This window comes from Haliotis rubra, unplaced genomic scaffold (assembly GCF_003918875.1).
Source record: "Haliotis rubra isolate DU_JTF1 unplaced genomic scaffold, ASM391887v1 Scf131, whole genome shotgun sequence".
Lineage (NCBI taxonomy): Eukaryota > Metazoa > Mollusca > Gastropoda > Lepetellida > Haliotidae > Haliotis > Haliotis rubra.
Window position 1 is genome coordinate 491,366 of NW_025765237.1, and position 26,982 is coordinate 518,347.

Genomic DNA, 26,982 nt, shown 5'->3' on the forward strand with positions numbered 1-26,982 from the left:
AATGGGAACAGGTCAAAGGGCCAAAAGGACAAAAGGCCCCAAACTGGAAAAAGTCAACAGGGCCAAAGAATAGTAAAAGGCCAAGGGAAAGTCATAAGGGCCATAGATTAAGGAAAAGGGCCAGGTTATAAATAGTAAGATTAGAAGCATAAATAGTAGGATTAGTTAAGAAATTCATTTTACATCTCAAAGTGTCTCTGTTTGTTTATTTAAACCTCACAGACTGGTTAAGTGGTTATTTTATGAGTAAACATCTCAAAGTGTCTCTGTGTTGTTTATTTAAACCTCACAGACTGGTTAAGATTCTCTATGAGTTAAGCTCTGTGTTGTTTATTTAAACCTTTGGTTAAGTGGTTATTTTATGAGTAAACATCTCAAAGTGTCTCTGTGTTGTTTATTTAAACCTTCTCAGACTGGTTAAGTGGTTATTTTATGAGTAAACATCTCAAAGTGTCTCTGTGTTGTTTATTTAAACCTCACAGACTGGTTAAGTGGTTATTTTATGAGTAAACATCTCAAAGTGTCTCTGTGTTGTTTATTTAAACCTCACAGACTGGTTAAGTGGTTATTTTATGAGTAAACATCTCAAAGTGTCTCTGTGTTGTTTATTTAAACCTTCTCAGACTGGTTAAGTGGTTATTTTATGAGTAAACATCTCAAAGTGTCTCTGTGTTGTTTATTTAAACCTTCTCAGACTGGTTAAGTGGTTATTTTATGAGTAAACATCTCAAAGTGTCTCTGTGTTGTTTATTTAAACCTTCTCAGACTGGTTAAAGTGGTTATTTTATGATAAACATCTCAAAGTGTCTCTGTGTTGTTTATTTAAACCTTGGTTAAGTGATGTAAACATCTCAAAGTGTCTGTGTTGTTTTATTTAAACCCTCTGGTTACTGGTTAAGTGGTTATTTTATGAGTAAACATCTCAAAGTGTCTCTGTGTTGTTTATTTAAACCTAAGACCTTCTCAGACTGGTTAAGTGGTTATTTTATGAGTAAACATCTCAAAGTGTCTCTGTGTTTGTTTATTTAAACCTCAGACTGGTTAAGTGGTTATTTTATGAGTAAACATCTCAAAGTGTCTCTGTGTTGTTTATTTAAACCTTCTCAGACTGGTTAAGTGGTTATTTTATGAGTAAACATCTCAAAGTGTCTCTGTGTTGTTTATTTAAACCTTCACAGACTGGTTAAGTGGTTATTTTATGAGTAAACATCTCAAAGTGTCTCTGTGTTGTTTATTTAAACCTTCTCAGACTGGTTAAGTGGTTATTTTATGAGTAAACATCTCAGAGTGTCTCAGCGTTGTTAATTTACAACATCTCAGAACGGTGAAGTGTGTATTTTATGAGTATAGTCAACCATATAACTGTTATTTAATGATTACATGAGGTTTTAACTGAGTCACTGGTGACAATTACACTATAGTCAGTAATGTAAACAAGATTATGTGAATGATTGACAATGTCGGTTGTGAAACTTGTGTGATGATGTGTGGAGTGAAGATGTCAGCAGTGAACATTAAAGATGTGTGAATTATTATTATTAATCTATATATATGGCGCCGAATTCCAGCTAGGCTGCTCATAGGCGGGTTTTTTTAACATTTGAACTACTTAAGCAAAAACGAATTGGCATAAATAGTAAAGTTGCATCTTATGGTCTGATAATTTTCATTGTTCCTAAGATTGTAATTACTGTTGTCAGACACATTCCCTAGAACATGATCACAGAGATAGTCGGGAACCATATGGTTTACCATGTTATAAAATAATGTTAATTTGGAAGTTTCTCTTCGTTTCGCTAAGGTCTGGTTTGTCTCATTATATAGTTTTGCATGGCTCGTACCTCTGACTACACCGCATAGTGTGTGTGAGGCATCTAAGTGAAAGTGTTCTAGTGATAAGGACTGTTCGTTTGTACACTTGTCCCAGAGATGGCAGCAATAATCAAATAAAGGTATACTGGGAATCTCTATTATCGCGGGCTCTCTGTTATCGCGACACGCGAAAACATCGGGAAAGCAGAAACACCACGCCCCGCATCGGCTGTTTACATATGCAAATTACGTAAATATATTCATCGCTCTTGAAAAAGTCATTTATTTCATTTGGAATGTCATGTCTAATCGTAGAAATAGTAAAGCATTCATCTTTTCAGTAAGTTCTAGAACATTTTGAAACTAGTATGACCCCTACTGCCATTACATCTAGCATGAATCAAAACTTACTTCGTCAAGAGTAATCCCGCGACAACTATAAGGTCATTTGTATGGAATACTGTAAGGCACATTCTCGCGATCTCGCATTCTCGCGATCTCGACCTTTGGAAACAAGCTAAAAATGCCAAAAGTGCGAGAATGCGAGATCGCGAGAACGCGAGATTTGGCTAAAATCTCGTGTTCTCGCGATCTCGCATTCTCGTGTTTTTGGTACATAGCACATTTTGTCAAAAGACGAGATCGCGAGAATGCGACATGTCTCTTACAGTATTCCATACATTTGCATAGTTTCCGTGCTAAAAATATAACAGGAAGTGACGTATTATGCAACTTCACTCTACACACGCCAGCAACTTGTATGGTACGTTTTAAGGTCGAAAAACAATATCTTGTAACGTTATTGTTACCTTGTATCCAAATGAATAGAAGTTTCAGATGTTTGGGTTGATGATATTATTAATGTGAATGAAGTTCCTAGAAGTTTTAATGATCAAACTATTTAGATTCATTACTTGTCTGAGTAAACGTTTCACAGTGTCATCTGCTTGTACCGCGTGCCATAGTAATAGCAATACCGCGATAATAGAGAGTTGCTTCAATTTCCGGGTGAAACAAGACAATTGGAATTGCCGCAATGATATTAAACGCGTTGTAACCATGTGCCACATTATTTGTGACAGAAATGAAGATTAAACATCAGTCAACTGAAAATATATATAAAATGCTAAATGTCAGTAGCCGTTCATAATCCCGACGGCGACAACATTAACTACCGCGATAATAGAGGGTCCCATGATAAAATGAAGGATGTATACATTGTTTCGATAGTTGCGTGACAGTCTGTATTTAAAACTACAAAGGCAGTTAATCACACGATATATATCATTATTACATATTGATACAAATATGATAAAACATATCAGTATTGGTATGAAATATATATTAGTTTGTATATTCTTATTTGAATTTGATCTATGACCCTTTTGACTTAAATCTACGGCTCTTTTGGCTTTCCTTTGGCCCTTTCGACTTTTCTTTGGCCCTTTTGACTTTTTTCAATTTTGGCCCTTTTGTCCATTGACCCTTTTGACTACAACCCGATACAACAGGGCGATGCGTGAGCTGGCTCTGTCTTTGCATGTTCGAGTTGTCCCATTTACTCGGGAACTAAACCGGAAGTGTGAACTTAGACCGTCGCTTACTTCCTTTCAAGAGGAGTAGATTTATCGCCCTTCGGAATAAAAAGACCGCCCATTATGTATACGCAGAATCTATCGGAAATTATTACACACGAGTTCTGGATATCTTAATGAGATAACTTTGTTTATTTGAAACTTGTGTTGTGCAACCAGTTGAAAGTTATCCAACGAGTCTTGTGTAACCAAACTAGGTTATTCAACGATAGTGACGTCATAATGCCGAACCGTCTATTGCCACCTCAATAGTTTAAACTCCATTCAAACAAACAAACATTAGTTTTGTGGACAATTAGAATTCAATTTCGGAGTCCTGGGGATAAGTATCATTTATCAATTGAATAGTTTTAATTCTTTGTTTTCATCTATAAACTAGTTATGACATAGTTGTCTCCCTTTTGTTTTGTTTCCAACCGGCATCGTCTGCTTGATCTGTGCAATGAATAGTGTGTAATTTGATTTGTGTAATAAATAGATCACAAAACTCGTGGATGTTGAATATGGAAAATATTCCAACGATATATTTTTAAACGTTTTGATTTATTCACCAGCGAAAGCTCTTGAATAAATCAAAACCTTCAAAAATATCTCGAAGCTCGTGAATAAATCAAACGTTTAAATATATCTCGTTGGAATATTTTCCATATTCAGCACCCACACGTTTTGTAATCTCTATGTATATAATAATCATAATCTTTTTCCAATCGAGAACCTGTGTCTTGTGCATTCTAAAAGTTTCATCCCTTAGTGTTTATATACTATACCGAGACTGACTTCTTCCTTGCAGTGTGGCTCCCAATTACCCTTTTAAGGCTTTCAAAGTCCTTTGATTCCCACAATGGCAGGAACATCACTTTCTTGTCAGTTCTTTCAGGATCTACTATTCATGTCAAGTCATGTCAATCACTGATTAAGTTTCTTAATCATAATGGGGCGGTGGGGTAGCCAGGCTTGTGGTTAAAGCGTTCACTCGTCATATTGCTCATATTGGTAAAAGCGGCTTAAATCTAAACTCACTCACTCTTAGTCATGATCAAAATTACTTGTGACACCAGGGGTTTGCGAAATGGTGAACATACCCTGTAGGGCTGGGATACCCGGGACGGGTGGGTAATGAGTTGGACCCAGGTACCCTTCTCAATATCCAGACCCATTATGATCATGTGACTAATAGATTAAACAATGTCATATGTTAGTCTTTCATGATTAAAAAGTTGTATTGTCTTTGAAGATTTAGACATAATTACAGTCACTTCTTTTGAATATAATACATGGTTAATACGTTGAAAAAATCGAACTTTTGGTCTCCGAGCTGAGAAATCTATTGCCCTTCTTACAAATTTGATGTCAAGAATTAATATAACGGGTATACGGGTAGGGTAGGGTAATAGAGGGTGGGGTACCAGTGTATAAAATTTGGACCCGTCCCAGCCCCAATACCCTGATTCACCAACGGAAACCGTCATCAACATATACAAAGGCAAGTCAACTGTTCATCTAACACAAATCAGGAATATATGGTACTGGTCGAACGAGGGAATTGCATGGGACACCAATTTTGTTCAATTTTTGGAAGTTCCTAAATAGGTCTACTACAAAAAAAATTTGAAAGCTTTCCTGAGGCCTTGAATGTTGACAAGACTTTTTTAGAAATGACGGATGCATGCTATTACTTGGCAATTAACGTTTGCTAATCACATGAATTTATTAAAATAACAACAACGAAATTGTTGTGTTTTAATATGTTTATTTTGAGTATATTTTCATTATTCCCAACTAGAACATTTGAACAAGTGGTGTGTACGTAGGCAGTACAAGGCCTGATCAGTTCCATATTTCTGAATGTAAAATACTTCGTTCAGCTGAAAATGGGTGTGGGACAATTCCCCGATGTCTCAATGGATCTGCGTAGGCTCAGAATGTCAGCATCTTCATCCCGGCTCCACCAATAGCTCCGACAACCTTTCTCGCTGCATTTCCAATCCAGTTCCAGACTGAACGGAATCCATCTCTCAGTTTCAGACGTAGACCTCGGCTGACACACTGGGATGTTATGCCATCATTATTGATACACACAACATACTTGTTGTCTCTGTCGCCGGAGTAAAACATCACTGCAAGCTGTCTCCCATGCACCTCGAGACTCGCGTGCCTCCACACCCAGCTCGACTCTTCAGCGATGACCGACAGGCAGCACTGCAAGACCCGCCGATCACACGCCAACAACCTATCTCGCTGACTTTGCATGAACAAGCTGATGTCAGAACAAGCAATGTATGGGCTGCAGTTGATATTCTGAAACAAAAATGTATTGGATAATATACTTTAGTTGCTGTGAGGAGGAAGGAGGAGAGAGTGAGAGTTTGGTAAGAGTTGTCGAACTGTTGGATGAAAGTCTGGGTAGAGAGTTGAATGACAGTTGGGTGGAGATCCTGATACTGGGTCTTGTGGAATGATTGGGGAGAGGGTTCGATTGAGATATGGACAGAAAATGGAGTAGAGGGTTGGCATCAATGCATCACCGCCACCAGCACCATCAACACCAGCAGCACCGCCACCAGCACCATCAACACCAGCAGCACCACCACCAGCACCATCAACACCAGCAGCACCGCCACCAGCACCATCAACACCAGCAGCACCGCCACCAGCACCGCCACCAGCACCATCAACACCAGCAGCACCACCACCAGCACCATCAACACCAGCAGCACCACCACCAGCACCATCAACACCAGCACCATCAACACCAGCACCATCAACACCAGCACCATCAACACCAGCAGCACCGCCACCAGCACCATCAACACCAGCAGCACCGCCACCAGCACCATCAACACCAGCAGCACCGCCACCAGCACCATCAACACCAGCAGCACCGCCACCAGCACCATCAACACCAGCAGCACCGCCACCAGCACCATCAACACCAGCAGCACCGCCACCAGCACCATCAACACCAGCAGCACGTCCACCAGCACCATCAACACCAGCAGCACCGCCACCAGCACCATCAACACCAGCAGCACCGCCACCAGCACCATCAACACCAGCAGCACCGCCACCAGCACCATCAACACCAGCAGCACCGCCACCAGCTCCATCAACACCAGCAGCACCGCCACCAGCACCATCAACACCACCAGCATCACGACCAGCACCATCAACACCAGCAGCAACACCACCAGCACCATCAACACCAGCAGCACCGCCACCAGCACCATCAACACCAGCAGCACCGCCACCAGCACCGCCACCAGCACCATCAACACCAGCAGCACCACCACCAGCACCATCAACACCAGCACCATCAACACCAGCAGCACCGCCACCAGCACCATCAACACCAGCAGCACCGCCACCAGCACCGCCACCAGCACCATCAACACCAGCAGCACCACCACCAGCACCATCAACACCAGCACCATCAACACCAGCAGCACCGCCACCAGCACCATCAACACCAGCAGCACCGCCACCAGCACCATCAACACCAGCAGCACCGCCACCAGCACCATCAACACCAGCAGCACCGCCACCAGCACCATCAACACCAGCAGCACCGCCACCAGCACCATCAACACCAGCAGCACCGCCACCAGCACCATCAACACCAGCAGCACGTCCACCAGCACCATCAACACCAGCAGCACCGCCACCAGCGACAGCAACCACACCAGCAGCAGCAACACCAGCACCATCAACACCAGCAGCACCACCACCAGCGACAGCAACCACACCAGCAGCAGCAACACCACCATGTGCCCGCCATCAGTAGCACCGCCATCAGCACCATCAACACCAGCAGCACCGCCACCAGCACCACCAACACCAGCAGGAGCAGCAGCAACACCACCAGCACTAGCACTATCAACACCACCAGCACCGTCACCACCAGCAGCGTCACCAGCACCAGCACCACTACCACAGCACCAGCAGAAATGAATGACTGCTATAACACTCACCCCACATACAGTGTCGTCATACTCTTCCTGTAATAAAAACATCACATCTTGAAATATGGCGTCTAAGGGAGATATAGCATGGCAATCGCAGGTTGCATCTTCCAGTTTTCAAGAAAGAAACCATACAGGAACCATACAGTAACATCTAAGAAGAAAAGTTTCAATCTTATGCTATCCAAATACGAAATGAGTAGCAATAAATCAATCTGCGTGCTCATTACGCTACAGCTATGCACCCCCACACTATGGGTTTATTGGCTTCATGCGTACAAGAACACACTTGAAACAATAACAGCAAGTCTAACAATTATATTGTGACAATATGCCTTTCATTTAAAATGCAATTTTAGATAATGCTCAAAGAGGTATTGAAAACCCTCAGAAAATAAAGGTGTGAACGATAGAATTATTTCATGTTGTGGAGCCAGATACATGGTTTTAGTGGCATACTCACAAATTGATGAACAGGAAATGTTTTCGAAGCACCCTAAAATTGAAAAAGAGGTACAGGGTAACAATAGCGATGGGAACACAACCTACCCAGCCCGTGCCTGGTGTTACCTAGCCCGTCCCTGGTGTTACCTAGTCCGTCTCTTGTGTCTAACGGTAGGTGCTGAAACTTTTTATTTTTTGGAAAAAAAAAGCAACCCGTGCATACGCGCCATTCTTCAGGCCTACAACGGTCAGCTCTGTGTGCAAACCACCTGTTTGAATTGCTTAATTGGCGTCCTCTATCTGTTCTAATCATACCCTGCCTGTCCCTGGTTATGCCCTGCTCGTCCCTGGTGTTACCTAGCTCGTCCCTGGTTATACCCTGCTCGTCCGTCCCTGGTGTTACCTAGCCCGTCCCTGGTGTTACCTTACCCGTCCCTGGTGTTACCTAATCCGTCCCTGGTGTTACCTAGCCTGTCCCTGGTGTTACACAGCCCGTCCCTGGTGTTACCCAGCCCGTCTCTGGTGTTACCTAGCCCGTTCCTGGTGTTACCTAGCCTGTCCCTGGTGTTACCTAGCCTGTCCCTGGTGTTACCTAGCCTGTCCTTGGTGTTACCTAACCCTTCCCTGGTGTTACCCAGCCCTTCCCTGGTGTTAACAAGCCCGTCCCTGGTGTTACCTAGCCCGTCCCTGGTGTTACCTAGTCCGTCCCTGGTGTTACCTAGCCCGTCCCTGGTGTTACCTTGCCCGTCCCTCGTGTTACCTTGCCTGTCCCTGGTGTTACCCAGCCCGTCCCTGGTGTTTTCTAGCCCGTCCCTTGTGTTTAACGGTAGATGTTGAAACTTTTTATTTCTTTTTACAAAAAGCAACCGGAGCATACCTGCCATTCATCAGGCCTACAACGGTCAGCTCTGTGTGCAAACCACCTGTTTGAATTGCTTAACTGGCGTCCTCTATCTATTCTAATCATACCCTGCCTGTCCCTGGTTATACCCAGCCTGTCCCTGGTTATAGCCTGCTCGTCCCTGGTTATACCCTGCTCGTCCCTGGTGTTACCTAGCTCGTCCCTGGTGTTACCTCGCTCGTCCCCGGGGTTACCTAGTCCGTCCCTGGTGTTACCTAGCTCACCCCTGGTGTTACCTAGTCCATCCCTGGTGTTACCTAGCCCGTCCCTCGTGTTACCTTGCCTGTCCCTGGTGTTACCGTGCCCGTCCCTGGTGTTTTCTAGACCGTCCCTTGTGTTTTACGGTAGATGTTGAAACTTTTTAATTTTTTTTACAAAAAGCAACCCGAGCATACGTGCCATTCATCAGGCCTACAACGGTCAGCTTTGTGTGCCAACCACCTGTTTGAATTGCTTTATTGGCGTCCTCTATCTATTCTAATCATACCCTGCCTGTCCCTGGTTATACCCAGCCTGTCCCTGGTTATAGCCTGCTCGTCCCTGGTTATAGCCTGCTCGTCCCTGGTGTTACCTAGCTCGTCCCTGGTTTTACCTCGCTCGTCCCTGGTGTTACCTAGCCTGTCCCTGGTGTTACCTAGCCCGTCCCTGGTGTTACCCAGACTGTGCCTAGAGTTACCTAAACTGCCCCTGCTGTTACTTAGCCACCTCTTGTGTTACCCAGCCTGTCCCTGGTGTTACCTAGCCCGCCCCTGATGTTACCTAGCCCGTCCCTGGAGTTACCTAGCCTGTCCCTGGTGTTACCCAGCCCGTCTCTGGTGTTACCTAGACCGTCCCTGGTGCTTAACGGTAGATGTTGAAACTTTTATTTTTAAAAAAAAGCAACCGGAGCATACGTGCCATTCATCAGGCCTACAACGGTCAGCTCTGTGTGCAAACCACCTGTTTGAATTGCTTTATTGGCGTCCTATATCTGTTCTAATCATACCCTGCCTGTCCCTGGTTATACCCAGCCTGTCCCTGGTTAAAGCCAGCCTGTCCCTGGTGTTACCCAGCCAGTCCCTTGAGTTACCCAGCCCGCCCCTGGAGTTACCCAGCCAGTCCTTGGTGTAACCCAGCTTGTCACTGGTGTTATCTAGCCCGCCGCTGGTGTTATCTAGCCCGCCCCTGGTGTTACCTAGCTTGTCCCTGGTGTTATCCAGCCAGTCACTGGTGTTACCAAGCCAGTCCCTGGAGTTACCTAGACCGTCCCTGGTGTTACCCAGCCAGTCCCTGCTGTTAGCTAGCTCGCCCTTGGTGTTACCTAGCCCGTCCCTGGTGTTACCTAGCCCTTCCCTGGTGTTACTTAGCCTGTCCCTGGTGTTACCTAGCCTGTCTCTGGTGTTACCCAGCCAGTCCCTGGTGTTTCCTAGCCCGCCCTTGGTGTTACCTAGCCTGTCCCTGGTGTTACTTAGCCCGCCCCTGATGTTACTTAGCCTGTCCCTGGTGTTACCTAGCCCGTCCCTGGTGTTACCTAGCCTGTCCCTGGTGTTACCCAGCCTGTCCCTGATGTTACCCAGCCTGTCCCTGGTGTTACCTGGCCTGTCCCTGGTGTTTCCTAGCCTGTCCCTGGTGTTACCTTGCCTTTCCCTAGAGTTACCTAGCCTGTCCCTAGAGTTACCCAGCCCGTCCCAATCCCTGGCGACTGAGTTTAGCTGTAAAGATCACATACGTCAGTGGACGTCTTGCTTTCATGTGGGAGGCATAAAGACGGCGTCTAACGGTAGAAGTTGAAACTTTATATTTATTTTCTTAAAAAAGCAACCCGTGCATACGTGTCATTCTACACGCCTACAACGGTCATCTCTGTGTGCATACCACCTGTTTGACTTGCTTTACTGGCGTCCTCTGTCTATTCTAATCATTCATTGGCTCAGGGCCAAAATTCGGTAAGTGAGTGAGTGAATAAATGTTTATCGTCACATCGGCAATATTTCAGCCATATCGTGAAGACAAGCAATATGACATTGATAAAAAATAAATGTTAGTATAAAACCTGTCGTCAAGGGACAGTAAAACAACTAGAGTATCACAGTCATATTTAAAATAATAGCATTATAAGGACATTACATAATATATAAACAGGCTATAGATCGCCGGCAACTGAAGGCAGATCACCATACTAGGGACCATGGGGACATACATTACATTTGCTACCTGCATGGACCCTGGCTGGATTTACACCATAACTTCAGATGCTTCAGGAGCCAAATCTGGCCATAAATTAAATTCTACCAAAACTTCAATGAATACTGGATTGTGATTGGTTAACTAAAGTCATTCAGAGGTATATTATCACGTTAAAGAGTTTTCTGATTTTCCGTGCACAATTATACATGGTTACGAGGATGCAGTATTTTCGCCTGTCCATCAAAATGGTGGACACCAAACAAACTACCGATACATCGATGGATTATGTCGGAAATTGCACATATGTCTTTAAAGATGGACTTAACTATGATGGGCTCGACACATTTCACAGAAATAGGTGTTTATACGTATAACAGTACTGTAAAGTATTACAAGGGGGTAAGCGTAGTAGTTGGAACAGTGAAACAAATGCCCGTGCGGTACGTGATGAGCGTTAACTTACACCAACCATACTTGTTCTAGGTGTTTCATCTAATGTGCATACCCCCTTGTAATACATTCCCATAATAGCGGTTTGAAACCATGATCGCTTGTTAAACAACTTTTATCGTAAGTTGAATAATATTCTGAGATTTAAATGTTCAATTGGCAAGGTAAAATTATGAGGATTCGCAATCTTATTTTCACTTTATTCGATTAACTTTTTGGTTTAAAGTTAAATTCATCGGTACGTTTTCACTGCAAACAGACTATGCATATACTCAATAACGAATAAGGGAACACATGAAAGTACAAGTGTTCCTTTATTTATTTCCAGAACTTCACTCACAGTGCACTACATACCTTGTGAAGAAACCTGGACAAGAACAACGGAACACTTGTACTTTCATGTGTTCCCTTATTCGTTTCCATGAGTATACAGATATAGACAGTTGTGTTATCAATTCAAATAAAATGATATATTTATGAGAAATATGTACTGTTACAAATTAAGCAGTAGTGTAACACAATTACAGAATTCACTTAATACCTATTCCTCATATGACGTCACAGAGACGCGCCGCTCTGATTGGTTGACATTTCGTTCGCTGGTGAGAATTGTGCACTGTTGTCCAAAAGGTCGATTTAAGTTAATTAAAGATCGAAATGAGTAGTTTTAATGACGGGGTTTCATTTATAACGATGCCAATTAGTGATTTATGTATTTGTACCCCCCTAGAGTATATGTGATCTTTAACCCAACATATCTTCTCTAAACATATAATATCGATGAAATATATTAAAGACATCAGTTTTCGGGTTCAAATACTTTTTTGCATAACCTCATTTGCATAAGAGATTGTGACGGGAGTTAATCGATTCAGCTGTCAATACAAGAAGTGCATGTGTGAAGGACACGTAAAGCACGGGCTCCGAAGCCAATTTTCTAACTGACATGTTGCATTATTTACAATCCAGTTTGTGTATTCCAGGAGCCCACCACTAAAGCCAACTAAATCTAACACGCAGAATGGACCCGGAAGATCGACATATGGATTATCATGACGGTGTCCTATCAACAGCGATCCGACAGTTACGCATGACTAAATGTTGGCAAGCGTTCAACGGTTTAAGCAATAAAGTGTTTGTTAGTTGGTCGTATCTGTTGGCAACTGTAGGTCCACTCAAACAAACGTATCACTGTCACACAGCTAAAGGTTAAACAGCAGCAATACCGTCCTCTTAGTGTCGAATTTTAATGTAGTTTTACTCATAATCGATTTTATGCCTTTGTGTACTAAATCTGAGTGTTTGAAGTGTGAAATAACTTTAGACTGTATCACAGTAACACAACGACAATGATAGCGTGGGTGAAACGTGAGCCATGTCTATGACGCCCAAGGCGACTGGACAAGTCGTGATGGTTTGATAAAAAATACTGAGTTTGAACATTCTTTATAGAGTTTAAAGTGTGATATTCTTTATAGAGATTAAAGTGTGATATTCTTTATAGAGTTTAAAGTGTGATATTCTTTATAGAGTTTCAAGTGTGATATTCTTTATAGAGTTTCAAGTGTGATATTCTTTATAGAGTTGAAAGTGTGATATTCTTTATAGAGTTGAAAGTGTGATATTCTTTATAGAGTTTAAAGTGTGATATTCTTTATAGAGTTTAAAGAGTGATATTCTTTATAGAGTTGAAAGTGTGATATTCTTTATAGAGTTGAAAGTGTGATATTCTTTATAGAGTTTCTTTATAGAGTGTGATATTCTTTATAGAGTTTAAAGAACGTGTGATATTCTTTATAGAGTTTAAAGTGTGATATTCTTTATAGTTTAAAGATGATATCTTTATAGAGTTTAAAGTGTGATATTCTTTATAGAGTTTAAAGTGTGATATTCTTTATAGAGTTTAAAGAAAGTGTGATATTCTTTATAGAGTTGAAAGAGTGTGATATTCTTTATAGAGTTTATATATTCTTTATAGAGTTTAAAGTGTGATATTCTTTATAGAGTTTATAGAGTTGAAAAGTGTGATATTCTTTATAGAGTTTAAAGTGTGATATATAGAGTTTAAAGTGATATTCTTTATAGAGTTTAAAGTGATATTCTTTATAGAGTTGAAAGTGTGATAGATGTGATATTCTTTATAGAGTTTAAAGTGTGATTCTTTTTATAGAGTTTAAAGTGTGATATTCTTTATAGAGTTTAGAGTGTGATATTCTTTATAGAGTTTAAAGAGTGATATTCTTTATAGAGTTTAAAGTGTGATATTCTTTATAGAGTTTAAAGAGTGATATTCTTTATAGAGTTTAAAATGTGATATTCTTTATAGAGATTAAAGTGTGATATTCCTTATAGAGTTTAGAGTGTGTTATTCTTTATAGAGTTTAAAGAGTGATATTCTTTATAGAGTTTAAAGAGTGATATTCTTTATAGAGTTTAAAGAGTGGTCATCCTGGCTACTCACAATGCGTCTGGAGGTTATGCATGCACAAACGTGTTTCAATCTTCATACTGTGATCTGCATCCGTACTGTGTAGAGAGTGAGTATAGCTTTTAGCTATATTCCAGCAATATCACGGCGGGGGACACCAGAAATGGGCTTCACACATTTATCCAACCAGAGTCTTTGAAACGACGAGCGAACGCTTTACCCGTATGCTACCCAACCGACCAAATATTTTACAGAAAGTTAACGTGGATTTTAAAAACAGAAATAAAAGTCGTAAGTAATAGTGAGTGAATGAGTGAGTTTAGTTTTACGCCGCACTCAGCAATATTCTTGCTATATGGCGGCGGTCTGTAAATAATCGAGTCTGGACCAGACAATCCAGTGATCAACAGCATGAGCATCGATCTGCACAATTGGGAACCGATGAAATGTGTCAACCAAGTCAGCGAGCCTGACCACCCGATCCCGTTAGTCGACTCTTACGACAAGCATAGTCGCCTTTTACAACAAGCATGGGTTACTGAAGACCTATTCTAACCCGGGACCTTCACGGGTCGTAAGTAATAAGTGTATAGATGAAGATATAGGAGTATTATATTCTCATCATTTGTTGATATTTGTACACATTTTTCGGGTTTAATTTATTGAAGTATTTATAACCCTGACTATATTTTAAAACACTTAACCAACCAGATGTAATGTTGTCTATACTGAGCAATGTTTTCTAATCATGAATATAGTGAAACCTTGTTAAACCGGACGGTTTCCTTTGAAAACATATTTAACAAGTTTCCCAGCATCATGGGGTGAGTTAATATGGATTTAAACATCGCGGTTGGGAACGCCAGACAAGTGTTTCAAACATTGTACCCATGAGGATGATTAAACCTGGGCCTTTACTGACTGACTGACAGGTTATCCATTTAGGCTTTTAGCAATAATCACGGCGAACCAGAAATGGGCTTCACACATTGTCCCATGTGGGGATTCGAACCATTGTATCCATTAGGTCCAGCAACTGAACGTTTCCATCAAAACCAGACCGGAAAGTGGATTGTCTTAGACTCGAGTCTTCACGGGTTTCAGTGTATAGCAATACAGCAAGAAAACGTAAACTTTTCTAATCAAGAAATAACGATTACTTACGCTTCCCATTTTCTCAGTTGAACTTGTCCGGGTAGATGTTTGCTGAGTACTTCCCAGTAGAGTATGTTGCTTCGGTTCTTGGTATCAGGGTGCTATATATATATTTCCACGAATTGTTCCCCTGTATGGTGTCAGTGCAGTAGACTGGTTCAGCCGCTCCCCATTTACCTGGGGCAACGTGAACATGGGCAACACGGTATGTAGTTTCCATATTGTTTACACGACTTCAAATAGGTATATTTTGTAAATACACATTTCGTTATGTTTCCTGTTGTTGATTCGGTGACTTACGTTCGATGTTTATCTCATGACAGAATTCCTTAGACATTGCTGTGGTAATATGTTGTGAAGAGACACTGTCTTTTATTCATGGTTGATGTCATTCTGAATGATTTAGAGTTAAAATTCATAGTCACATTGTCAACATTTCAGCCATATCGTGACTTCAAATGTTATAAACTCATAACAAACAGAATTAAATTGTGAAAAACTGCCAACGAAGGGCAGTAAAATAACTAGAATATCACAGATAGAGAATTAAAACTAGCATGTAACTGTAAAATTCGACAAACTTTTATAGACAATACAATATAGAAAACGGGCTAGAGATCACCAACAACTGAAGGCAGATCACCATACCAGGGACCATGGGGACGTACAGTACCTTTGCTACCTACACGGACCCTAGCTGGATTTACATCATTCCTTCGATGTTGTTGTCATTCTGAACTACACAACTGTCGGTTTTGCTGGAACCGGAGGGATCACAATGACAATAACCAGTCGCTGACTCAAGCGACACCACGGAGCTATTATGTATTAGAAGGCTCTTCTGTACTGGTCGGAAGACAGGTTTTATATTATGTTTTGGTTCAAATTGTCGAATTAATTAGAACATAGACGGATCTAGTGTGTGTGTGTGTGTTGTACCATTGAAACTCTCGTGAAAACGGGTGAAGATGAACTGTGCTTGCCCCCCACCTTTTCTCAAAAGCTGTCTGTATCCGTCCCTGTAGATTATCTAAATATCAACTGCATACACACACTACACACTGCAGAGTATAGGACCTCGTTGACAGGATTATTTTCCCCGATGGTGTAAATGATATTTAAGCAGTCCAGTAAACGTCTACTGAGGCCGGGGCGGTGGGGTATCCTAGTTGTCAAAGCGTTGGCTCGTCACGCCGAAGACCCGGGTTCGAATCCCCACATGGGTACAATGTGTTAAGCCCATTTCTGGTGTCCCCCGCCGTGATGTTGCTGGAATATTGCTAAAAGCGGCGTAAAACCAAACTCAGTCAGTCAGTCAGTCTACTGAGGCCCTATTATGAGTATTGCCTGTAAGCCATGGATATGTTTAGGTATGTTATCCGTGTTGTCATTGGCAACGGCCCAAATATAACAGCTCTGAAACAAAGTCAGTGGGCATCCCCACACGTCACGGGCCACTTTGTGTACTGACAGACATAGAGTTCTGAAATTATGCCCATAAATACCCATAATCCTGTCGAGTCGTTGTTCGGGTGAAGAGGGTGTGGCGTGTGGTAGATTACACAAGTCCGGAATGTCATAGTTGTAATGCTGTAGACGATTCAAACCAGGATCTTTACAGGTAACGCAGTATACGGGCGTGGCGTGGCACATACGGCAAATCGCATATGGACTCCGTTTAGTAAGCACTTAAAGTTTCGTTCATGAATATGCACGCACACACAATATTTACTTAGGCTGGATTTACATTACGTCCGCATGTTTTTGACGCATGCGTTACCGAGTGCGTTTTTTCCAATACACTAGGTGCGATCATCTGCGATATAAGACGGATGAATATAAGATGGAGGAAAAATCCTAGCATCTCTGGCAGTTTCTGTGCATGAGGAAGAGAACAAAACACGGAGATGGTGGGTACATCCCTTAAACCAACAAAGATTACTTGAAGGAGCCTATAATAGTCTTATAAAGGGAATTATTAGGGAATTAAATAACATCAATCTTTTATGTGGTTTCGAAATATTGAACTAAAAGTATGTAGAAAATATTTACTTTCATACCAACATTGTTCTCTCATACACTCAGGCATTACAGATTCCACATATATAGAATTTGAGCAGTACTGACTTCCCTGGGGAACATAGTTCTGAGGGTTCTGTTGACATGAACCAAATTGAGCCTCATGAAATATCAGGGCAATTTTATTTTTCATAAGACTTTTAGAAGCATCTTGAAGTAGGTTGTTCTGAGAATGAATTTTACCAAAGGTTTGTCATATTATTGTATATGTTATGCACAGACAGGCGCAGAAAGACATTATAAATAATATCTCATAAAAAACACAGCCTGTCTGCAATTGGAATCGCGTGTTTTTATCGTAAGATGAGAAAATAACCTTACCTGATTGTCAACGTGTTGGGGAAATACCTTATTGGAATGACGTCATCAGGGGAATTCCTCATGCGAGCTCATTTGCGTTCCGTCAAAAATAGGAGGCCTACCTATCTAAATCGCTTCGGATCGCAACGCATGCAAAATTCGCACCTAGTGTATTGTCTAAATGGAAAATGTACTGCTTGCGTTTTTTCGGACGCAACGCATGACGCAACGCAGAGAAAATCGGACGTAGTGTAAATCCAGCCTTAGCCGTTGACGTATTTGGAGAATTGTGTTTGGTTGGCTTTATGACGTGTATAGGATACTGGTTTACACTATATGTGTCGTGTTTGGACCACCGGGTGTCTTCTGTTTGGCGTTCCTGTTGATATTTAAAATCGTTATATTTTCTCTTTACACCAAAGGGAACGCTTCTGAGGATATTCAAGACTGGATATTCATCAGGCATTGTAGTAACATATGCTATTTTTGGGATTACTTTTTCTCGGTAAAGTACAGATTCTAGTTCTTTTGTTGGGTTGAGTCCCATCCGGGATTCGAACCCACACCCTAAGAGTCAGGCACCTAATCGCCAGCACACAAACCCTGTGGAAGCCTAACCCGCTCAGCCACAAAAATGGAAGTCGGACAACTTGTAGTCCAGACCACGGACTTTGTGTACACCTCTGATAAGTGTAAACCGGCACAGCTCCCACGGCCGAAAGCTATGAATACACAATGCCATTTAGAAAGTGGTCATTTGTAACGTATGGTATATTGGGATTACACTTATTCAGTAAAGTACAGATTCAAATCGACCGCCTCCGTGGTGTAGTGGTTAGAGCGTCCGCCCGGAGAGCGGAAGGTCGCGGGTTCGATCCCCGACAGCGTCATACCAAAAGACGTTAAATATGGTACTTGTTGGTCCCCTGCCTGGCGCTGGGCATTAATGGGTACAACAAGGACTGGTCGGCTCGGAGTCAGTATAATGTGTCTGAGTGGGGTATTCATGCTTCACTGCAGCATGGTATCTCAGTGGGCTAGCACTATAAAACCAGCTTAAGTCTGGGCTAGTACAAGCAGCCTCACATACACATACACACGCATGCACGTCGTCATATGAGCGAAATATTCTCAAGCACGACGTAAAACCCAATTTCATCTCACCTCACAGATTCAAATCAGCCAATCAGGGTGGGGTGATGATGATTTTACGGGGGGTCACCCGTTTTGTTCTAGGGAGGGAGGGGGTGTCATCAATTTTGTACACATGTACTAGGGGGGTCAGCAATTTTGTACACATAACTATTGGAAAATTATGCTTTAAAATTATGGGAGGGGAATGGGGTTATTGATTTTGTACATGACATGCAGAGTGGGTCACTTACTTTGTACATAAATTTTAGAGGGGTTATTCACATTGTACATGCTTCTCCATAAAAAATCATCATCACCCTATAAATTATGAACGGTCCCTTATGGAAATAGTTCGGTCGTTTTTAGTTTGTTTAGTTTAGCTTTTAGTTTTCCTTATTTGTGATCCTTTGGCTGGAACTACCACACATGATATATAGCACACCTCTATTAGACGCAGGGACTTCATTGACACCAAGTCAAATTCAAATTGTGACAATATTGGCACGGTTTTAAGAGGAAATGCGGTACATGTCGAGCGTCCCACCCCCAAAACAGGATTTTTTAATTTAAACCTGCAGGATATGGGATAATAGTTCTGCATCCGCCTTAATAATATCCTCATGCCCGACACTGGTTTCGTCAAACAAAAGGATGCAGTGGACATTGAATTACTCTCACCGTTATTTCAGGTGGAGTATCAAAAGAAATCGTCAGCGCTTGCTCCAACTGTGTCCGTGAGTATTTCTGTCCTGTTATACTAGTCAGAGGACCGTTTGAAGTTTATACCCTGTATACCCAACATGTACATTCAGTCAATCTTTACCTCATCTTTAATCCAATAAGAGGGGCGTTGGGGTAGCCCTGTGGTTAAGCGTTCGCTCGTCACGCCGAAGACCCGGGTTCGATTTCCCACATGGGTACCATGTGTGAAGCCCATTTCTGTTGCAGCCGCCGTGATATTGCTGGAATATTGCTAAAAGCGGCGTAAAACCAAACTCACTCACTCACTCACTCAATCCAATAAGAGAGATGCAACGTGGTTGACGTTCTGACTTTCATTCGTTGTTCCAATGTCCTCACTTCCGACTGTTGATTACTAACTATCTCGACTGTTGATTACTAACTATCTCGACTGTTGATTACTATCTATCTCGTCTGTTGATTACTAACTATCTCGACTGTTGATTACTATCTATCTCGACTGTTGATTACTATCTATCTCGACTGTTGATTACTATCTATCTCGACTGTTGATTACTATCTATCTCGTCTGTTGATTACTATCTATCTCGACTGTTGATTACTATCTATCTCGACTGTTGATTACTATCTATCTCGACTGTTGATTACTATCTATCTCGACTGTTGATTACTATCTATCTCGACTGTTGATTACTATCTATCTCGACTGTTGATTACTATCTATCTCGTCTGTTGATTACTATCTATCTCGACTGTTGATTACTATCTATCTCTCTATCTATCTCGACTGTTGATTACTATCTATCTCGACTGTTGATTACTATCTATCTCGACTGTTGATTACTATCTATCTCGACTGTTGATTACTATATCTATCTCGACTGTTGATTACTATCTATCTCGACTGTTGATTACTATCTCGACTGTTGATATCTATCTCGACTGTTGATTACTATCTATCTCGACTGTTGATTACTATCTATCTCGACTGTTGATTACTATCTATCTCGTTGATTACTATCTATCTCGACTGTTGATTACTATCTATCTCGACTGTTGATTACTATCTATCTCGACTGTTGATTACTATCTATCTCGACTGTTGATCTATCTATCTCGACTGTTGATTACTAACTATCTCGACTGTTGATTACTATCTATCTCGACTGTTGATTACTATCTATCTCGACTGTTGATTACTATCTATCTCGACTGTTGATTACTATCTATCTCGACTGTTGATTACTATCTATCTCGACTGTTGATTACTATCTATCTCGACTGTTGATTACTATCTATCTCGACTGTTGATTACTATCTATCTCGTCTGTTTATGATATCAACCTCTTGCTTGTCCAGTGCAGTCACATTAATTTCATTACTTTAGAGTTTCATATAGTGACGAGATGCATTAAGAAGGATTAGTGAAAGAAAGTCTCTTGACAATAATTTACGAGTGACGAGGAAGGCCGGATTATCTGTTCGAGTGAATTTAAGTTTTAAAGTCACGAACTTTGACTACTGACTTACAAATTATCATTCATGACGGACAGATATTCCGGCCTTCCACGTCATGAGCAGTTTCATGTTTTCATTACCCATCGTGAAATCTATTCCGAAGCTGAAAAGAGTCTTACCGTAAGAGAGGAAGACGCATATTTCCATTTTCCTCAGTTTGTGAAACAGCACCAAATTCTGGGAATTTCACTGAGGCACAATACAACTACATAGTGAGTCCGCGGTAGTCAAATAGTTCGATAGTTCTCTCATCTCGCATCGCTTTCTAGGAAAATTAAACAAAATATTCCAAAATTTAGCATTGAGAATAATTTTAGTTTCAATAATTATGAACGTGAAGTATTTCAAAGTAAACGACACATTATATCTGATAAGCAGTCAGGTAAGTGTAGATTACTTCCAACCGTTCGCCAGCCAGTTTAGTCCTCGTCACCTTAGGTTTACGTCATAACAGTGGAAAAGGGGAAAACCTGGTAACGATTTCTACAACGTCAACTCCAAGTAATAGCATAAAATGATTAAGCAACAAGTTAAGGTTTATTCAACGAACAGGTTTATGTGAACAAAGGTTTGTAGACGACAGTCAACTTAAATAAAACTATTGGGAGATCCGATACCCTAACCTTCATGTGATCGGCGTTAATGAACCAGGAAGTTACGGAACCAACAGGGAGTTACTGTTGCAGTTACTGTTCACATCTGTATGAACATCAAAGCGTACTCTTTCAATACCTCGTCATACATTACCCTAGTTTATAGTCCTCTAGGCTTGCTAGTGTTTGATTTGGTTCTTTCAAATAGGTGACTTTACTAATTGTCTTTTTCCAAATGACAATATTCTTATAGTTATTCATCTCTTCATTTCAGTATTTTGTTTAAAAGTTTTGATACTGAAAATTCACCTCCTTGCTGTATCCTCCAAGACTAGGTGTTATATCTTATATTCAGCCCTAATTAACTGATTAAGTGATGTCTTTCATTTGTCCTTTGCCAATCACACAAACGCCAGTTACATGTTGGCTTCCATTGTTTGGCCTCCATGACTGTTGCCGTAATATTCTATTTGTTGTTCTTACATGTACATGTATATGCTCTCTGCCTCATACCATCCATTCACCCAATGGAGGAGTAAGGATATACTCCGAGAGTTGACATCCATAAAAACTCTCTCTTTCTTATGTGTATCACTTCTAAATGCCAAAGACCTAATTTAAGGCTGTTGGGATTTCCGGTTTGAATATGTCACAAGTGACCAATGCTGCCCGTAGGGTGACCAGACTTGGTGACCTGGTTGGCTGCATCCCGACGATGTTGATCGTTGCTCATGATATTCATCCCCGGACGATGTTTGTCACAAGACAAACTGCAATATTTACAGGCCCTCAGATTGCTGGACGATGTTTGTCACAAGACAAACTGCAATATTTACAGGCCCTCAGATTGCTGGATGATGTTTTTCACAAGACAAACTGCAATATTAACAGGCCCTCAGATTGCTGGATGATGTTTGTCACAAGACAAACTGCAATATTTACAGGCCTCAGATTACTGGACGATGTTTGTCACAAGACAAACTGCAATATTTACAGGCCCTCAGATTGCTGGATGATGTTTGTCACAAGACAAACTGCAATATTTACAGGCCCTCAGATTGCTGGATGATGTTTGTCACAAGACAAACTGCAATATTACAGGCCCTCAGATTGCTGGATGATGTTTGTCCAAGACAAACTGCAATATTTACAGGCCCTCAGATTGCTGGATGATGTTTGTCACAAGACAAACTGCAATATTTACAGGCCCTCAGATTGCTGGATGATGTTTGTCACAAGACAAACTGCAATATTTACAGGCCCTCAGATTGCTGGATGATGTTTGTCACAAGACAAACTGCAATATTTACAGTCCTGCAGATTGCTGGATGATGTTTGTCACAAGACAAACTGCAATATTTACAGTCCTGCAGATTGCTGAATGATGTTTGTCACAATACAAACTGCAATATTTACAGTGAGGTCTAAATGATCGTCTGGATTACCCTGATCAGAATCAGGTGTTTGAATGGTATTTAGAAGTGATACACATAAGGAAGATAGTTTTATGGATGTCAACTTCCTTATCACGAGGAACACAACGTTTCGGAGTATATACGTACTACTTCATTATAATAAAGAAATTGACAGCCATACAACTCTCTTCTCTAGATCACAATTGATAATACATCAGAGCTGGTTCAAGGAGCTGCAGTTTGTGTCTACCATTTATTGAGTCATTTATGAGTATTTCCTGTTTCAGCTTGAAGTACCGGAAGTGAACAAGAGGACATTGGGGAAACTGATCATCAAGACTGTGGGCCATGAGGGTACAGAGACAGATGAAGAGGGGACGTATCTACGGCGACAGATACAAGTCTGCATCTCCAATCTGGAACGTTACGGGCCTGCAGTGTGGCGAGATGCTATCGTGACGTTCATTGGTTTACAGGGCCATGAATACACAGTAGTCTCTGGCCGTGGCCATCACAGATTCATGGTACACCTTGATGCTCGAGACGAAATTACCTTTACAAAACTGAAATGACAATCTGTCCCTGTTATTATGAGAGTAGGTGCCACAGCTATGGTATTGCTATTCTGCTGTCGCCATTATGGATCCAACGTGTCACAAGTATCTGCTTCTTCCCTATTTACTTTTACCAGACGTAGAAACAAGGTTGTACATTGCTTGTCGTCAAGTCAATAATGCATAAATCTACTACATAACAGGAGGCACAACACAACAATATGTCTGTCTATCCCAGTACTCTCTACATTTGCCGTTAACATCCCACGGGGATTCTCTGTTCACATGAGCATGACATGCAAACCTACTTGTTATCTGGACTCGTGTTTTATGTCGTGTCGTAACGTGACACTTAATTATCTTCAGATATTTCTGTGAAAATTGGACGCTTGTGTCATAATAAAGTACTTTTTTCGACAATGGTATCATTTACTTTGGTTATTTCACGATACTGGATTTGTGACAGTATCGCTACCTGCTGTTGATCACTTGATTGTCTTGTCCAAAGTCGATATTTACAGACCACCGACATAGAGCTGGAATATTGCGGCTGCAATACAAGTGGAATGAACGCTTTGTCAGTCCACAATAGCACCTCAGTTACACGCTTTTGCTGCTTCTTCCAGGCTTTCCACTGTCCTATCCTGAACACTGGATAAATTACGGATTCTAATCTCTTAAACGAGTTTGAATGGTCGGTCCACGATGACCTTTGTGGAAGTGACCACTTCCCAACTATTCTTACTCCTATCACTCACACGGATCAACCACCTTCAACAAGATGGAATTTTACTAAGGCCAATTGGCCATTATTCCAAACTCTCTGCTCTGAAAAGCTTATACCAGAGAACTTCAGGAATCTTCCTGATCCCATGGAACTATTTTCTGATATCTTAAATACTATTTGAGACGAAACCATTCCTAAGTCCTCTGCAAACCCGCACATACGCAAACCATGGTTTGATACAAACTGCAAATAAGCTAGGAAAAATAGGAAGAAGGCGGAAAAATACTTCCGACAACATCCTACTGTGCATAACCTGAATGTCGTTAAAATGACAAATGCCAGGGCAAGACGTACATTTAAACAAACTAAACGCCGGTCATGGAGGAAATATGTCTCCAAAATCAACTCCCGCACACCCATGTCCAAGATGTTGAACATGATTCAAAAGATTAAGGGCAAAGGATCCAAATAGGGTGTTCGCCATCTCAAAGATGGTGACTCCCTTTTAGCCAATAAAGTTGAAATTGCAAACAAACTTGGCGAAACTTTGGCAAATCACTCCTCCTCGTCAATGAGGATTACAATGAAACTTTTTCTCTCCATGAACTACGTACTGCCCTTGGGCAGGCTCACGACACTGCAGCAGGAGCTGATGATATTCATTATCAGCTTCTGAAACACCTCCCTGATTCAAGTTAAGAAACTCTACTCAAAATACTAGTATTTGATGACATTTGGACAACCGGCAACCTCCCTCCTTCGTGGCACAACGCCATTATCATCCCTATACCAAAACCTGACCCCTCAAACTACCGTCCTATATCACTAACTAGCTGTGTTTGTCAAACCATGGAGCGCCTGGTCAACAATCGATTAATCTGGTACTTGGAGACCAATAACCTCCTTAGTGACCTCCAATGTGGTTTCCGAAAAAACCGAAGTACCATTGACCATCTGGTGCGTCTGGAATCTTTCATCAAAAATTCCATCGTCAACAAACAACATACTGTATCTATCTTTTTCGATTTAGAAAAAGTATACGATACAACGTGAAAACATGGTATCTTAAAGGATTTACATGAATTTGGACTGAGGGGCAGATAAGGGATTTAGTTTGAGAGGAGTCTTATCAAGAGTCTCAATAACCAAAAACCGTGGCCAATAATCAATAGATACAGAAGGACGTTCCTGATCATCATTTTCAAGTGGACGTTTGGTGATTTGGAGGGAGTGTGATATTCCATGATTGTTAGTATAGTGGTCGTCATCCAAGCTCCCCACCCACCACGGAGTATCATGAAGACAATGCTAATAACAAGTGGCTTTCCTACTTGCAGCACCAAGGATACTTCGATGATATACTCCAGCAGAATTATTAAATAATAATTAATACCAGATTGGACCATGAGCCACCGCCTTCTGGGCAGAGGACTCTAGGCATATTTAACAATTGTTGAAATTTTGAACCAGTACATATTCAGTGAAATAATTTTACCAATACCCAAAACAGGATCATTTACAAAAATCTAATTTGTGCAGTATCAAATACAATGCACAGGGCATGGCATGACCAGCCGATTGGTTGAGCCGGGCCCATTCAACCACCCGTCTAGGTGAAGGAAGGGGCGAAGTGGTGTGTTGGGCAAGAGGAACACTGTTCCTGGAAACAGTGCTCTCAACCACCAGACTCCCGTCCTCCATTGACACAGGGGCGCAACCAACGGCATAATACATAGTACATAATACGATCAGGGCCTGTGACAGTGAAATGTGAGTATATACTACGATCAGGACCTGTGACAGTCAAATGTGAGTACATTCCACGATCAGGACCTGTGACAGTCAAATGTGAGTACATTCCACGATCAGGACCTGTGACAGTCAAGTGAGAGTACATACTACGATCAGGACCTGTGACAGTCAAATGTGAGTACATTCTACGATCAGGACCTGTGACAGTCAAATGTGAGTACATTCCACGATCAGGACCTGTGCCAGTCATTCCACGATCAGGACCCAGCCAGTCAAGTGAGAGTACATACTACTATCAGGGCCTGTGACAGTGAAATGTGAGTACATACTACGATCAGGACCTGTGACAGTCAAATGTGAGTACATTCCACGATCAGGGCCTGTGACAGTCAAATGTGAGTACATTCCACGATCAGGACCTGTGACACTCAAATGTGAGTACATTCCACGATCAGGACCTGTGACAGTCAAATGTGAGTACATACTACGATCAGGGATAGTGACAGTCAAATGTGAGTACATAATACGATCAGGGCCTGTGCCAGTGAAATATGAGTACATACTACGATCAGGGCCTGTGACAGTGAAATATGAGTATATACTACGATCATGACCTGTGACAGTCAAATGTGGGTACATTCCACGATCAGGACATGTGGCAGTCAAGTGAGAGTACATACTACGATCAGGGCCTGTGACAGTGAAATGTGAGTATATACTACGATCAGGACCTGTGACAGTCAAATGAGAGCCTGTTTTTGGAAAATTCAGAAGACACTGTGAAAGCTTTTCTTTTCGTTATCTCGAAGGTGATTTTGTCATAAGGACATGTTCAACAAATGATTGTAAATTTTTTGGTAACATTAATAGACCACAACATGTGATATTATTGTATATGTGCAAATAAAGTAGGCTACAGAAATAGGAGATGAATTTATACATTTTTTAAATCGCAATGAAGACAAAGAACAGAAAGCAATGAAAACGTTGATGAGGATGGGTTCTTGGGATTTCAAGATGATATTTATAACCCGATTATTTCAATTAAATATTCATGTTGATAAGATATGTTTTTAATAAACTGAAAGCACGAAAGAAAGTCTGAATCTGGAATACGTGAAGGTTTTATTACAATACAGATACTCATATTGGGGATTAAATACACATTTGTATGCAGGATTGAACTCGTGTGAATACGGGTTTCACCTCGACGAAGAGGCTATCACCGGAAGTAGTTCTAAAGGATCCAAGACAAAGCCTTAGGCCTTGGTGGTGGACAGAATCTAATAGTTTAATGA

General features: G+C 41.4%; 2 protein-coding genes across 2 annotated transcripts; one reads left to right on the plus strand and one right to left on the minus strand.

Annotated features, from left to right (window-relative positions):
- Positions 1-5,144: 5,144 nt before the first annotated feature.
- On the minus strand, positions 5,145-14,981 carry LOC124267402. Its single transcript, XM_046702311.1, has 4 exons — positions 14,920-14,981; positions 7,830-7,862; positions 7,376-7,402; positions 5,145-5,705 (listed from the first exon to the last, which is right to left on the minus strand). The coding sequence occupies exons 1-4, from the start codon at positions 14,926-14,928 to the stop codon at positions 5,325-5,327; spliced, it is 450 nt and encodes a 149-aa protein (XP_046558267.1). The 5' UTR covers positions 14,929-14,981; the 3' UTR covers positions 5,145-5,324.
- On the plus strand, positions 14,981-23,625 carry LOC124267403. The gene is made up of 3 exons (XM_046702312.1): positions 14,981-15,115; positions 19,113-19,157; positions 22,939-23,625. Exons 1-3 carry the CDS (start codon positions 15,104-15,106, stop codon positions 23,221-23,223), a joined length of 342 nt encoding a protein of 113 aa, XP_046558268.1. The 5' UTR covers positions 14,981-15,103; the 3' UTR covers positions 23,224-23,625.
- The last annotated feature ends 3,357 nt before the right edge of the window (positions 23,626-26,982 follow it).

Excerpts from the sequence above, each read along its gene's own strand:
- LOC124267403 (XM_046702312.1), top strand. Across the intron at positions 19,158-22,938 it reads CGCTTGCTCCAACTGTGTCC|CTTGAAGTACCGGAAGTGAA; the intron begins GTGAGTATTTCT and ends TTCCTGTTTCAG.
- LOC124267402 (XM_046702311.1), bottom strand. Across the intron at positions 7,403-7,829 it reads CATTTCCTGTTCATCAATTT|GAAGAGTATGACGACACTGT; the intron begins GTGAGTATGCCA and ends TTTTTATTACAG. Across the intron at positions 5,706-7,375 it reads ATGACGACACTGTATGTGGG|AATATCAACTGCAGCCCATA; the intron begins GTGAGTGTTATA and ends TTTTTGTTTCAG.